General features: G+C 42.9%; 1 protein-coding gene across 8 annotated transcripts in view; it reads right to left on the reverse strand.

Moving 5' to 3' along the window:
• Positions 1-16,548, reverse strand: part of kiaa1109 (KIAA1109 ortholog) — a 527,093-nt gene that overhangs the window by 167,002 nt on the left and 343,543 nt on the right. For all 8 annotated transcript variants that reach the window (XR_005944164.1, XM_041196895.1, XM_041196846.1 and 5 more), the window contains 5 exons: positions 14,311-14,549; positions 10,510-10,754; positions 10,297-10,402; positions 9,431-9,528; positions 8,076-8,270 (listed from right to left, as the gene is read on the reverse strand). Coding sequence is in view for 7 of the 8 variants with exons in the window: in XM_041196895.1 (XP_041052829.1) it covers positions 8,076-8,270; positions 9,431-9,528; positions 10,297-10,402; positions 10,510-10,754; positions 14,311-14,549 (883 nt within the window). In the remaining variant the exon portion in view is untranslated. The remainder of the gene's footprint in view (positions 1-8,075; positions 8,271-9,430; positions 9,529-10,296; positions 10,403-10,509; positions 10,755-14,310; positions 14,550-16,548) is intronic.

A 16,548-nucleotide genomic window follows, 5' to 3' on the forward strand; every position in this document is an offset into this window, starting at 1 on the left:
GCACTCCCAGGTACCGGAGCTCTTCGGTACTCCAGCCTGGCTGGATGGATGGATGCTGGGTGGCAAGGGCTATCTCCTCAGAAAGTGGCTCATGACGCCTCTCTGCCATCCAAGAACAGAAGTTGAGCAGCGGTACAACAGGAGCCACGCCTCCACAAGGACTGTGTTGGAGAGAACCATTGGTCTTCTCAAGATGCGCTTCTGATGCCTGGACCGCACAGGGGGTGCACTCCAGTACCCTCCAGATCATGTGTCGCTGATAGTGGTTGCATACTGCGCTCTCCATAATCTTGCGCTGGAAAGGGGGGATGCTGTGGACGATGAAGACATAGACACATTGGCTGTGGATGCACACGATGAGTCCAGTAGCGAGTAGGAGGATGAGCACACGCAAGGAAATGCTGACGGGGTAGATGCTGACCTGGGCATACTTCAGGGAGGCATGGACACCCGGGAGGCTTAAGTCCAACAAACCTTCAGCTAGCACACCACATATGGACCTCCAGGACAAGCCTGGGCTGCACACTCCATATTCGAGACCTAAGTGCAAAATCTGCCTGGTTAGGAACATTATCTAAGGTCCTTGTTAATAAAGTTGAATGTCCCACAAAGTACTCATTATATTATTGGAAACCATCCGCCTGCAGAACAAAAGTGGCAACCTCAGCCATGGTGACATGTCCGAATGTAATAATGCAAACAAAGAAACTTAATGGAACAAAATGAAAAAGGTGTTAAAAATCACACCAACTCAAAAACCTCATTACAGGCCAACACAAAAGCACCAGTGATAAATCTGTGGTGTGCCTGAGGTGCCTTATGTTTACGTTTTCTGCTGCTATGTCTTGGTGCTGACCCCTCGCTGGGAGTGGCAACTGAGCCAGCCTGCTGACTCTGCTATCCTGTTGGCCTTGGCGGTCGTCCTCTGGCCCATGGAGCCTGTGCTGGCCCTGCCTGGGAGGGATCTGCCAGTTCCACAGCTGGCATCTCCCCAGTCATTGCAGCCTCACCGGATGCAATGTCACTGGCAGATGGGCGGACGAGCTGTTGCTCTAATCCAGAGCACCCTGAAAGGAGCCTGCAGCGATGACAGGTAACTGCTGAGCCGACGTGAGGTTGCTTCGGACCTCCCTACTCACCGTGGATGCATGGGCACCGAGCTGGGAAACTTGGTGCCCAGACCATCTCCCACACTGGCACTGACCAACTGAGGTCAATGCCGATGTGAGGGCATGCTGGTCTGAGCGCATCCCCAGGCAGCCCTGATTGTTCTCCTGGAGGAGCATCTCCACGAGAGTCGACACTCTCTCCATGGAGGACACATGGCGCTCGGACATGAGGCTCATTGCTTCAGCAATAGTCCACATAGACTCCTCCACCACAGACACCAAGCCAAGCACAGCCTCATGTATTTCCTCAAGATACTCCCGCACACCCAGCTGCATTTCCTGCGCTTGCTGCGTTGCGGACGACTCCAGAGGCACATCATCAGGCACCGACTGAGGATATGCCTGGTCCCCTGCAGTCCTCCGACTGCTGGTGCCACGGGCGCTCTGTCTCTGCCAGCTCCTCCAGCGACTGTGAAGTGCCCTCACTGCTGTGCCCCAGGACACTAACCGACGTTCTAATTCCCACCAAGGTGCTAGTATCCACCCCCTCAGCCAAATTCTGCCTACACCACATGGTCTATCCCTCCATACCAAGAAGGCGCAAGCACGTAGAACACAGAGGACAGCAGATCGATCAGTGCCACGCCACCTTGAAGCTCCCCTCCCAGCATGTCATCACCCCGACTTTGACATGTCCTGGAGTTCCAGCACTGCGTCTGGGTGCAACTCCTCCAGATTACCCCCAAAACAGTAATGTGGGTCCCAATGTAGCACATGCTGCGGGGGCAGAACCCATCTCTTCACCACACTCTCAGGGTGACCTCGGCATGGGCAATATCTGTTGGCCCACCCAGCGGAGGATAGATAATGTCGATGATTCAATGCAGTCACTGCACTCAAACTTCAGGGGGTGGTGGGGGGGGCCTACCTGCTGGGTTAAGTGACCAATGCCAACATGGTACTCACCCTTGCTGAGCGCAATAGCTCATTGAAGTGCTTGCGACACTGGACCCAGGTGTGCCACACCACGTCACAGGGGCTCACCATCTCCGCCACCTTCTCCCAGGCATGTTTGGTCATGAAGGGGGAGCCTCCCACTCCTGCCCTGGGGTGTCAGGACCTCCCGCCATGATGCCACCTCCTCGAGGAGGGCAGCAAGGCAATTATTAGAGAAACGAGGGGCACAGTGCCCCCCTGCCCTACCATCCTGCCTGGCCTGCTCAGCAGCAGCGGTCTGGCCATGATTCACAGCCTTGCAAAGGCTGCAGCAACTTTTTAAAACAGGCTACCGGGTCACCATTGGACCCAGTGGTCATTGTAGACCCGCTGTACTCGGGAGCTGCGATTCATGCTGGGCGGACCTTAATTGACCCGCCCGCGTAAAATGGCGGTACGGACCCGATTGCGTCCACGCCCACCCACACTCCATCCAACCCCCCCGCACCCACCCCCCCACCACCTGACCAGCCAGAAATTTCTGCCCCAAGAAATAACAAGGGAATGGGATAACCTAACCCTCAAAATTTTTGCACACAAGTATAAGTAATAAAAATTAAGCTTAGGATCAAGAGTTTTACATCAGCCAAGAAAACTATGGTGTTACAGATGTCATGGAGGCTTCATTAGTACTATAATTAATGATGATTTAATTTAGAGATATACATTGCTCTATATTGATAGAAGTGATAAACTGTAGCTTTCTAGTGGAAAGAAATTGAGAGATGAGAAGAACGTGAAATATTGGGAAAAATTTTCCCCAACTTTGGGGGGGGAGGTGCGGGAGGGGGGGGGGGGGCATGCGGCCATTTTACGTGGGCGGGCCAATTAAGAGCGAAAGAATGCACTGATCTCCCTGAGGCTAGGTGCTGTCTTAGGGAGATCGGTTCCGAATTAAAAATTGTTATACAATTGATAGAAAACTTTTCCTGACATGTCCCCATGAGTTGGGACATGTCTGTAACTTTCACTGAAACCTTTATTAAAAATTTAAATACCCTCATGAAACCTCATCCCGCCCGTGGATGAGGTTTCATGCTTTTTCTGAAGCCTGCCAGGGCTCCCAGCCTGCTCGCCAACCTTAAGGTTGGATGGGAAGGTCCATTAATGATTTTAATTAGTTTCTCAATGGCCTCAAAAGGCCGTTGACAGGTCAGCGGGTGCGCCACTGACTTGGCTGTGCCCCCAGCGATCTGAAAATGGAAATGACACAGGGTGATGCGGGAGTTCCACCCGACGTCATCCTGCGTCATTATACACATTGGCGGCGGGCCCCACCCCCCACTCGCTGACCGGAAGAACCTGCCCATAGATATTAAATGCAGATGAAGTCGAAATATGTGGATCACAGTACAGCATATTAAGAGAAAAAAAGATAGCACTTTCTGATGAACACCAGGTCAATAAGAGACTAAATATGGAACCTTACACTCAATAAGAGGCAATAAATCAATTAGCATGGGTGATTTTAATTGGCCAAGAATAGGTTGGGGATTCTTTAACAGGAATGAAAGGAGTGAACTTGGACCAGGCAATGGACTGCAACTTATCTCACAAGGTTAAGAAATATTTATAGATTTATTGTAAAGTAAAAGAATGTAAGAGAATTTTGCTGGCCCGTTCAAGGTGGGATCACTGTGGGGGGCAGTAAAATCGGGGTCTGGGGAAGCTGTATGGATTGGCCCCCTGACTATGTCCCACCATTGGGGAATTATACTGATGCCTGGGACCAGCTTCAGGAAGGCTTCCCCCAACAAAGAGGTGGAAAGCAAATTTAAATATTCAAATGCTATATTAAGGACCACTTTACTGGCAGATCGACTCCCTGCTAGGTGGCGAGGCCGCCAGCTGAATGCTGGCAGCCTCCCAGAGGGAGCTTTGGGGAGGGGTGGTCAAAGAGGGGAAAGGCAGTCCTTCGGTTCCCGTGATTTGCTCAGAGGCAATTCCCCTCCATCATGATAACTTTTCGGTTTTTGTAAATTTTCTGCAACTTACCAGCTATAATTTGCAGGGCCTCTGCCTTCCTCAGCAGTGGCCACTGTTCCTGGTGGCACTGCTGAGTTGCCACCATCTGATCGGGCCGGCAGCTCTCAGGGGCAGGTAACCATCCTGAAGAAGATAGCAACCTCAGCGGCAGCCAATTATTGAGCTGCAGTCCGTAAAACTGAGAGGGAAGTCTCACTAGCCAGCTGTGCTTGTTGCCAACTCACATTTGTGGCCACTGTTGGGACTCCAACCTCTTTTGGAGAGTTCAGTCCCGTGTCTGAGAATTGGAGAAAGGTAAGCATAAGACCAATGTCTAAGAAAGGGCAGAAAGATGATCTAAGAACAGGCCTCTAAGCCTGTTATCCAAAGAAAATAAAACATAAGAAGGTATCATAAAAGAAGGAATAATGAAGCACCAAAAAAATTGATGCTAAGTGCAAGTCCAAATAATTTTATAGGAGGGAGATCAAGTCTTTAAAATCTATTGAATTTCAAAGAGATATCTGATCTAGTGGCTTAAGGAACTTGAGTAATGTTGTATATTTAGATCTTAGCTAGATTTTTGGCATGGTATCGGAGGTGATAACTCTAATTTCAGAAGGTGTGAAATAGGGGACCCCTCTTGGAGCAGATCAGAAATTCTCTCAGTAAAGAAGGCTATGGGCAACATTTTCCCTGTTGAGAGGGGGATGTGCGGGAGCGGGCGCGGGCAGTCGAGTTCCCGTTCAGCACCCCCAGTCAGGGACGCACCCCAATTTTACATGGGTGGGCCAATTAAGGCCCGCCCAGCGTGACATCCACCAGGAAACACCATGCGCTCCCTGTGCAGGCAGGGCAAGATTCCCCGAGCTGGGAATGCACTCTTTCGCGCATGCGCTTGAGAGCGCACAGATCTCCCTGAGGCAAGGTGCTGTCTCAGGGAGATTGGCTCAAGCTTGTAACATTAAATACAGATGAGAAAAAAATTTCACTGCCATGTCCTCTCACGTAAAACTGTCACATGAGTTGGGACATGCCCATAACTTGTATTTTAAAATATTCTGAAATTTTTAAAACCCTCATGAAACCTCATCCTGCCCATGGATGAGGTTTCATGTTTTTTCAGAAGCCCGCCAGGGCTCCCGGCCTGCCCGCCAACCTTAAGGTTGGACGGGCAGGTCCATTGATGATTTCAATTATTTTTTTAATGACTTTAATAGGCCATTGACAGGTTGGCAGGCGCGCAGCTGAGTTAGCTGCGCGCCCACCGACCTGAGAATGTAAATGACGCAGGGTGACGTAGGGACGCCTGCCTGGCATCAGCCCACATCGTTTTACACATCGGCGAGTGGGCCTCACCCCCCACCTGGAAGATGCAGCCCTATATGTTGCATGGATATGGAAGGGTGGTTGAACATCAGGATGGAAAAAAGGATGATTATAGAGGCACACTGGGTATTAACACGTGGATCACATTGTTCATAAATGATCTGAAAACAGGAAAAGAAATAAAGCTGTAAAAAATTACCAAAGGATGAAAGAAAAAAATGCTGGAAATAACAAGATAAAATAATTGGTGTCTAAAATGATTGGTTACTGGACTAATAAATGACACATTTGGTATGAACAAATGTAAGGTCACAAGAATAAGAAAGAGGAACAAACAAAGGGGACAAAGGCACACAGGTCATTCACTGGTGGTTAGTTCATTGATATCAACAGCAGCGTCTGCAACAGCAGAAAACAAAGTAAAAAAAAAATCTTAAATAGCTAGAAGGACCAGAGGGTGTTAGGGAGCTGGTACAGACCCACCTCATGCACTGCATATAGTTCATGTTATCATAGTATAGTGGGAATATCCTGGATTGTGTGCAGAAGCGGGTAAATAAACAGATACCAGAGATTAGGCATGAAGATTATGACCAGAGACGAGAGAGCCAAGGAATTTTTACACTAGACAAAAGATAGCACAGGTTTGGCGTTATCAAAGTTTAAGATTCAAAAGGGTATAGATAAAATGAATGCTAATAAATCATTTGACATAACTACAAAATTCTGGAGTTTTCAAAGTTCAGAATAGGGAAACTGAATATATTTACATATAGTTTCTACATACAAAGGATGGAGAGTATGTCGAATATGTTACCTAAGTGGGTAATAGTGTCAGCAAGTTATATGCCCCAGATACCTTTCTGTTAACAGACAGAGTATAATGTGATATTATGTGACCTCCGAACTAGGCAGTTGGACTGTAATGATCGTTTCTATAGTATATGAACTAATTTTCCTCATTTGTGTTTTGAATTTTTCACCATCCTCGTGTTGTAGCACTGCATTTATATTTTTCAAATATCGTGACCAATGATATATAATTAATGGTAGTCATTCCACACCAATGTCCTATCAAATTGCAGTGGAAGAATGACCAGATAATTTACATAAACGTTTTTCCAATTCATTCAGTCACAGGCTGTGGATGTTGCTGGCAAGACCAGCAGTTATAGTCTATCCCTAATTATCCTTGAGAAGGTGGTGGTGAGTCACCTTCTAGAACTGCTGCAGGCTGTGGTGAACACACATCCACAGTACAGTTGGGCAGGTAGTTCCAGGATTTTGACCCAGTGGCAATGAAGGAATGACAATATATTTTCAAATCAGGATGTGGTGTTCCCATGCGCCTACTGACCTTGTCCTTCTAGGTGGTAGAGTTCATGGATTTGGAAGGTGGGGGGGGTATTGCTTTAAATAAGTCTTGGTGAGGTGCTAAAAATCTTGTCGGTGGTACATGTTGCTGTCATGTTGTGCCAGTGGTGGAGGGAGTGAATATGCAAGGTTGTGATGCGGTGCCAATCAAGATGGCTGTTTTGTCCTGGATGATGTCCAGCTTCTTGAGCATTGTGGACCTGTATTCATTCAGGCACATATCTTCTATCACACTCTTGATTTGTACCTTGTAGGAGGTGGCAGCAAGATTTTGGGGAATCGTAAGGTGAGTTGCTCATTGCAGATTACCCAGCTTCTGACCTCTCTTGTAGCCACAGTATTTACATGGTTGGTCCAGTTAATTGTCTGGTCAACGGTGGCCCTCAGGAGGTTGATGGCAGGGAATCCAACAATGGAAATGCCATTGAATGTCATCGGAAGCTAGTTAGAGCCTTCCTTGTTCGTGTTTTTAACTTCCCATTGCAAGTCTCACTATTTTAACTTCCGTTTTCTCTCTTTGTCTTACCCAGTTTTCTGAAAGACCCAACTTGTGCTGGGACACAGTTCCTGATTGAATTTTTTTCTTTGACCAGGGATTTTTAGGACAATTATTGTGCTCCAACTGCTGCCCAGTTGATATCAATTTATTCAGTATAGGCCAGAGATTGCATTTGGTAGTTTCCCAGTCTACAAGGCTCTGGACCAGAATGCATTTTCCCAATTTCCACATAGGAGAGTACAGTATTGTTGTGATTATGGTACAAGACTAGCAAAGCAGACATTCTGAATTCAAAATATACTTTGGCAAATTTTGAAACCGACCTTAATAATTCTGGTCATTTTTGGGCTGGCAGGCTCAAAGCGCTGAATGGCCACTCCTCCTATTTCTTATCGACAAACAAAAAATGAACATAAGCGTGTAAAAACCCAATATTTCACTAATGTCTCTTGGAGAAGTATTCTTTAATGACCTCTCAGTTGTAACCAATATCATAGGACTAACATCTAGACGAATGACCCACCACCGTCCCAGGTCAAATGTAAGTGCGTGATAAAGAGGCCGTGTTAGTCGTGCCTACATTCCAAGAACAAATGTAAAGAATTAAATAATCTAGAAAGTCTTTGTTTTTTTTTTAAAAAGTAGAACAGATTGGTTAATATATTCTATATATTCACTGTTTTTTGTGTACATCATCAGAACAATTTCATCTCAATTTCAGTACATCACATTTTGGAATATGCAAATCATTGAAATGCAATTTATTGCTATACTGTTAGCATTCTGAATGTGATAAAATATACCTGATGTTTGACAATTTGTCCTAATGCCAGGTTTAAATCAACCTGACATTTACCAAACAGTTTCAGATAGCTGCTGTTACGGCCTGCACCAGGCTGAGCCTTAGTTTGGATGCGATTTGAAAGTTCCAGTTCAATTAATCCAGTCTCTAACCTTACAGCTCTCATGGAAGGCGTAGTTGCTGTAACTTGGATACCCTAAACAGGAAACAAACACAGTACATTTTTTTTGGTTCTCAATATTTTATAGCAAGTAAAATTTATTGCATTGGTTTCAATACTTTGTCCACTGAAAAAGTTAATGCAGTTGGACACTGCCAAAATTTGGTCAGAACAGAATGCGTCACCATTATGTGCAACATCAATTCAAACATTTGTTCTGTAACTCCAAAAATGCAAACTGAATTAAAAAAAAATCATTGGCATATCTTTTTCAATAAGTAGCTTAGAAAACATACATTATGCATCTCACAGAATCTCCCTTCCAGTGCCCAATAAGTCATGGTCACTTATCTTTCATCCCTTAAACTGAAGTTGGGAAAACTGAGAACAAAAATCTTTTTGTTTTGGAGTTCACCCAGACTAAAGGAAAAAGTAATCTGATAGGGACTTACAGAAGATATTTGTAGAGACCCTGATGCAATCGCAATATGGTATGTGGCATTCAAAAATACATAACAAATGAATCAGATGAAAATTTAAAAAGTACAGCAAATATTATATCTACTTGATTAAAATGATTAAATGGCATATAAATCAGTCACTACAAAAGACTGATTTAGCAAAATTAAATATTCCAAAAAAAAGATATTAAGTACCATTAGACTATACTACCTCATATCAAATCCACCACACAACATTCTTATATGGGATTCATATCCTTCACATAAAGCCAAAATTCAAAGTTACTTACAGGTTGGCCATTCTTGAATAATGAGGAGTCTACCACCTCCACCATGTACTTTACTGTGTTTGGTGTGTTTCCTTTTAGTTGTGGAAGTGGCACAAGAACCACATGTCACTTTTCTCATACTAATACCGCACACAACTGACATAATGTGATTGGCATCAAAAGAATATCAATTGAATAAAAGAACTGGAATTTAACTTCAGGACTGTAATGCTTCTTTAAAAGGCTCACAAGTAATTCTGACACACAATAGTTCCTACCTGATTTTGGCCAGGATTTAATGGTCCCGCCACAGTGTCTTCCCCCACCTCCGGCAGATGCAGCGGGCCATTTAAATCTCCATTCAGTTTGGGGGGACCGTAATATCCCGCCAGGTGGGAGGGGCCGTAAAATCTTGGCCTTTGTTTATATCTAAGCTTCTGTATTTTGTAATAATTGAAGTTATTACCTTAAATTGCAGGTTCAAAGAGTACAGCAGAATTTTTGGCTTTTCTCCATCCATTAAAATATCATGCTCATTCCACAGTGGGATAGGTTGCTCCCCTCCTGCAAATAAACACATTGTATAAATATACATTACAATGTTAATATATAGCATTCCTTACAAAGGAAGTTTTTATTTCAAGTATCCTGAATCAAGGTACTGTTGCTAGGTAGAAGTAATCACTGAAGTGGAAGCCATAGCTAAAGGAATATTCCTAAATAAAGCCGGTTTTCCAGCAGCTCAGCACCTGACCCAATGCTGCACTTTTTTCCTATTTTGTCCCCATTGCGTTGGTAGATGCAGCTGTCAATTGCAACAGCAATGCGAATGTCACTAATGCATTTAACTGACCTGGATCAAGCCCCACTAATTAATTTTGCAGGCTGATGTTGGTCACATTGGACCAGTTGTGATTTAAAAAAAACAGATCATATTGAGCACAATAGCAAAAAGCAGCTATCTCAAGAGTCATTTCCCAGTGATCATTGCTGTAATTCATAAAAATAACAGTTCTTCATGAATTACAAATTGAACATCAATGTGCTAGGAAATTATCCAGTTTCTAGTGGTCTTACAAGAATTAAAGGAAGAGAGTAAATAACAAGAGAATGTAAGTGCTTGTATTCATTTCCCCTTTAAGTCCAAACAAAAAAGATTTAACTTTGGAATTTTTAAAATATTCACAGTAAACAACTTGTATTTACATATATTTTTTAACACAGATAGAATGTCCCAAGCAGAGATGTAAGAAAACAGAATTTTTTTATTATATTCAAAAAGGTAATGGTTTTTAAAGTTAATCTCAAATTTAAAGGAAATTTCCTACATACCGGAGACTTTCTGAATAACTTCATTGACCTCTTTCATGAAAACTTTCTGTACAAAGACTAGTTGATTCAAAAGATCTGTTGTCAAGTTGTGTTCAAAGGAACCAACCTATAAACAATGAACATCACTGCAATTAAAGGAAGCTTCTTAAATTCATCATTCTCTATGCAACTTGATAATCTGATGTCAACTGCATTTTCCAACCACAACTGTACCTCAGCAACACAACGTAAATAGTTTCCCTGCAGGTAATTGCCTTGTTTCAATGGGAATTCGTCTCCATTCCAGGATTTGTCTGGGTAACTCTCGTGCTCCTCCATGATGTATTCTCCAGACATGGTGACTTGTGGTAGGTTAAGGCTGGCAGATGGAGGTAATGTTGCCATATCAACAGGTGTCACTTTTGACTGGAAGCGCAGTCTGTGATTGGGCAGCTCAAATGTGAACCTAGTTTGGGCTCCTAATGGTTGGAAGAGCAAATTTTATTAACAGAACTTTTCTACTGGTGTCTAGCACAGCATGTAACCAACTAATCCTATAATTACATAGATTCCACTGAAAACCATAAGGGCATATGGACAACACTGTTTAGTTTAGAGAACAATGAGGGCCACCTTCAATCCAGTTGCCTCAGTAACCAAAAACCCTTTCAAGCATCTGCCTCTCATTCCTGTTCATATGCCTTCAAACTTCAATCACTCCCCAGCAACAAAAAGAAAATGCACAAGAGGCAGCTGCAGTAATCCTAGCCTCAATAATAAGTGAAAAGAGTAAGTTAATGGTACTACAATAGTTAATGGAGCCTTTTACCCACATTACAACAGTTGGGACAGTCTTAAAACTAATAGCATATGCATGCTTACTTCTCACTGGGGAAAGACAGGGAGCAATTCTGAATTCCAACAGGACAGTGAAGCAGGCTGAGGAATGGAGCAGCAACAACTGTGGCAGAAGTGTGGTTGGCAATGGGCATATAGGATGCAGGCAAGATGGATTTCAACTGCTCTTCTTCCTATGTTACTTTCCTATTCAAAAATTAGTAACTACAAGAATGGGAGACAGGATGGGAAAGAATGGCACAGGGCTATGTCTTCATCAAATACGCAGGTATTACAACCTAAAAATGGATTTTGAATGGGCAAGTACATTAGTACAAATCTGACATTGGCAATCGGACTGGAAAAATCCTTCAACAGGATTAAGTGCATTCTTGATGAATGCGCTGCACTAGGGACTGAATCTAAAAGTAAAAGGATTTCATATACAGTTGTTTCTTACAGAAAATTCATTTGGATTAATTCTAAACTCTGATTTTATAGGCTAATTTCATTTTTGTTTTGAATTAGTTTTAACTTTTGTGATACAGAAAAACTTATTAAGAGGAAAGCCCCACCTGAACTAGGTTGTATTAAAAATATGACCAACTTGCCACCTAACCAGTAGATAGTTGCTCTGATAAACAGCTTACTTCCCTTCCCATACAACAACTTGCACTTATGTAGTATAGTATTTTATGAAGGAAAGCATTTCAAGTTGCTGCAGAGGAGCGTAATCAGACAAAAACTGGACACCGAACCAAATGAGATCTTAGGACAGAGAGACTAAAAGCTTGGTCAAAGAGGCAGAGTTTAAAGAGGTTTTTAAAGAAGGAAAGATGTGGAGAGATATAGTGAGGGAATTTCAGAGCATGTGGTCCAGACAGCTGAAGGAAAAGCTGCCAATGGTGAGGCAAAGGAAGTTGGCGATGAGTAGGAGGCCAGAATTGGAGTAATTCAGAGTTCTCAGAGGTTTGTAGGCCAACAGCAGATTACAGGGATTTTTAAAAATTCATTCAGGGGATGTGGGCTTTGCTGGCTGGCTAGCATTTATTGCCCATTCCTAGTTGCCCTCGAGAAGGTGATGGTGAGCTGCCTTCTTGAACCGCTGCAGCCCATGTTGTGTAGGTACGCCCACAGTGCTGTTAGGAAGGGAGTTCCAGGATTTTGACCCAGCAACAGTGAAGGAATGGCAATATATTTCCAAGTCAGAATGGTGAGTTACTTGAAGGGGAACCTCCAGGTGGTGGTATTCCCATCTATCTGTTGCCCTTGTCCTTCTTGGTGTTGGTGGTCGTTGGTTTGAAGGTTGGTTGATACATGACAATGGGAGGTTTTGAAATGAGGATGAGAATTTTAAAATTAAGGCACTGGAGGGCCAGGAGCTAATGTAGGTCAGCAAGGATTGAGGTGAGGTGAGAAGGAATTGGTATAGGTTAGGATAAAGGCAGAAGTGGCTTGGGTGAGCACAAGCTTATAGAGGGTGGAAGAGGGAAGGCCAACACAGCATTGGAATAGTCAAGCCTGGAGAGAACAAAATAGTGGATCAGGTTTTCAGCAAAAATTGGCTGAGACAGTAGCCAAGGAGGTAGAAGGCATTATTAGTGGGGAACCAGGTTTGTGGTGGGGCTAAAGAGGCTCATCCAGGTCTAGCTGTCAGATAAACAATCCAACAACACAAAGGTAATTGAAAAGTGAATAAAGATGTTGGTGAGGTAGAGCTAGGTGCTGTCAGTATGTCTGTGAAGACTGATGATGTTGCCAATAGAAAGCATGCAGATGAGAAATAGGAGGGAACAAGCCAATGATACATTTTTTGGGGGAATGTAGGGATAAATGTTCTGGGGTTGGGAAGGGAAGCCATTGCCAGAGGTTCTCTACCTACAGAAGGATAGGAAAGAATGGAATCGAACAAGGGCAGTCACACTCAGCTAGACAATAGAGTTGAGGCATTAAGAAGGGCAGTGAGGTCAACCGAGTCAAATGGATTAATTTTCCTTCCAAGGGCCCCTGCTATTTTCAGTCACAATCTTCACTGTAAGCTGCTACGAAATTAAATATTTCACCATTAGTTGTATTTTTGTGACAACCTGGTCAAGGATACCTATCATTCTTTTCCAAATTAGATAGGTTGGACAGCATTTCACACAAAACATGTTTTTCTTCTATTTGTGTTTTGAATATTAGATGGTTTGACAACATCCTTGGAAAAAAATTGATCACAGTCTGGGGGATGCTGGGCACATTGTACTTTCAACTCTGAGAGTTACATGTGAAAATAAACTGATGGAAAACCTCTTCTGTCTGCCAGCTGCACAGTCTGATGCAGAGTCTGTTTGGGTGGTCTGAACCCATTCCCTACTGAATTCTACAGATCAAAAATGTCCACAATTTGGCAAATAACATCCCCCACCATGCCCCCCAAAACCCCCTTCATCATACTCAGAAACTATAGATGGCTGAAATGGAACTGAAAATGATATAAAATATTCTGGCGGAAGAGGTTAAATTGGGATTAAGACATATGAAAGGATGGTTTATTCTGCTCAGCCACTGTTGTGTGATATTGATTCAGGGTGCTAGAAGTCAAAATATGCTTCATTCTTCAGCATTGGCACCTATGCACTGCAAAAACTCCATGAAAAATAGAAACAGTGACTTTTTTATGTAAGCTGTGAAAAATATTAGAACATATTGGGATGGCATTTGCATTGGTTTGATGGGGTTCATTTTACTGAAAGCTCCCAATCATTACTCTGAAAGGATGACAATGGATCATTTTGGTTCAGATCATCTACCCTAAAATTACTGACTCTTCTCAAGTAAATTGGTGCTCTACTCTTGAGCCTGGTTCTTTTACATAAAATAGTCTTCAATAGCGTAAGTAGCTCTACATTTAAATAGGAGATCCAAAGGACACTAGAACAGACACCCAGCTCTTTTTGTTTAAGAAAATGAAATCAAAAATATCACCTCAAAGTAAAATTTTGCAATCTGAAATTGTACATTTAGAATTATTGCAAATCTCAGGGTATATATGGTTCCATTGCTAAAAACTTTAATTAATTTTACAAAATTAGAAGTTAAAAAAAATCAAAATGACTTATGATGCCCACTTATTTAATACAAACTTTTAACTTTTTAAAAATTCAATAGAGTGACTGTAACCATTTACCTTCATACCAATTTACACACTAGTACCTGTCATTCCATGGCTTTTCATCCTGCCCATTTTGTATTCTGCTTTAAGAGATGGCAGTAGTGCTGCACCAATGGTAATACCATCCAACAAGGCACTAAATTTAAGTACAATTGGCTTCTTCTCCAAACCCTCTGGCAGCTGAGGAAATTCATTTGTTTCAACAGGAGTTTGATTGACACTTGACACAGGCTTCTCAGGGACCTGTGGAGTGTAAATATCTTCCTTTGGCGTTGGTATACTATACAAAACAAAGAAAATTATATTTGAATCTTGTTTAAAAGTTCTCTAACATTTAATATTTTGCTAAGGTGTTTGGAATATGAATTATTTTTGAATTGCCATCCACAGGTTGGTTCTCAAATACATTCAATCGCCATGAAATTGTTTATATAATTTTGCAAAGTTTGATCAACATTTAGTAATTAAATCTGAACAAAATGATCACTGTTTTACATCTATAGAGCAGTTTTATTTTAGAGAATAATCACAAATTGAATGAATACATTATCATTTTAATGAATTTGCAATTGGATTATTTACATTTTTTTAAATTCATTCATGGGTTGTGGCTAGGCTAGCGTTTATTGCCCATCCTCAATTGCGTTGTGGATTGTCAATGTGTGGTCATCTGCCTTCTTGAACCACTGCAGTTCACCCACAGTGCTGTTAGGGAGGGGGTTTCAGGATTTTGACCCAGCGACAGTAAACAAACGGCAATTAATTTCAAAGTCAGGATGGTGAGTGGCTTGGAGGGAAACTTGCGGGTGGTGGTGTTCCCATGCATCTGCTGCCCTTGTCCTTCTAGATGGTACTGGTCGTGGGTTTGGAAGGTGCTGTCTAAGGAGCCTTGGTGGTTTCCTGCAGTGCATCTTGTAGATGGTACACACTACTGTCACTGTCAGTGATGGAGGGAGTGAATGTTTGTGGACGGGGTGCCAATCAAGCGGGCTGCTTTGTCCTGATGATATCAAGCTTCTTCAGTGTTGTTAGAGCTGCACTCATCCAGTCAAGTGGAGAGTCACACTCCTGACTTGTGCCTTGTAGATGGTGGACAGGCTTTGGGGAATCAAGAGGTGATTTACTCGCTGCAGGATTCCTTAACTCTGACCTGCTCTTGTAACCACAGTATTTATATGGCTAATCAAGTTCAGTATCCAATCAATGGTAACCCCCAGGATGTTGACAGTGGGGGAATCAACAATGATATTGTCATTGGATGTCAAGAGGCGATGATTAGATTCTCTCTTGTTGGAGACGGTCACTGCCTAGCACTTGTATGGCGCAAATGTTACTTGCCACTTATCAGTCCAAGCCTGGATTGTCCAGGTCTTGCTGCATTTGGACGTGGACTGCTTCAGTGTCTGAGGAGTCACGAATAGTGCTGAACATTGTGCAATCAACAGCAAACATCCCCACTTCTGAGCTTTCAATGGAAGGAAGGTCAGTGATGAAGCAGCTGAAGATAGTTGGGCCTAGGACACTACCTTGAGGATCTCCTGAGGTGATGTCCTGGAACTGAGATGATTGACCTCCAATAACCACAACCATCTTCCTTTGTGCTAGGTATGACTCCAACCAGTGAAGAGTTTTCCCCCTAATTCCCACTGACTCCAGTTTTGAACTCGAGGTGAGAGTGATTGTCCTTGACATCAAAGCAGCATTTGACCGAGTGTGACATCAAGGAGCCTTAGCAAAATTGGAGTCAATGGGAATCACGGGGAAAACTCTCCACTGGTTGGAATCATACCTAGCACAAAGGAAGATGATTGTGGTTATTGGAGGTCAATCATCTCAGACCAGGACATTACCTCAGGAGATCCTCAGCGTAGTGTCCTAGGCCCAACCATCTTCAGATGCTTCATGACAATAGTACAATGGGCCAGCCATTTTTCTTCCACAATTATCTTCAGATGTAAATTCAGGAAAGTACTATTAACACTTTCAGACTGGAAGGAAATAGTCCTTCTACTTCATCTGAATAGCCACGATTTTCGTGTGAGCCTCGACAAATACTGTTTTTCAACAACAAAGATAGCTAAACGATTTTATCTTCATCTGCAGCTTTAAAAAAATACTTGCCATCAAAAGCAAGTTAGTTTTGTGGTAAATATAGGACTAAATAGGGATATTTCTGTTCCTTTTATTTTATGTGATATCAAAGCCCAATTTTAGCCAACTGTGTCTATGGGAAGATCTTATTCTTCTGTGCATGCATGAGTGCACAATCAAACTTTGAT

This window comes from Carcharodon carcharias, chromosome 1 (genome assembly GCF_017639515.1).
Source record: "Carcharodon carcharias isolate sCarCar2 chromosome 1, sCarCar2.pri, whole genome shotgun sequence".
NCBI classification, from domain to species: Eukaryota; Metazoa; Chordata; class Chondrichthyes; order Lamniformes; family Lamnidae; genus Carcharodon; species Carcharodon carcharias.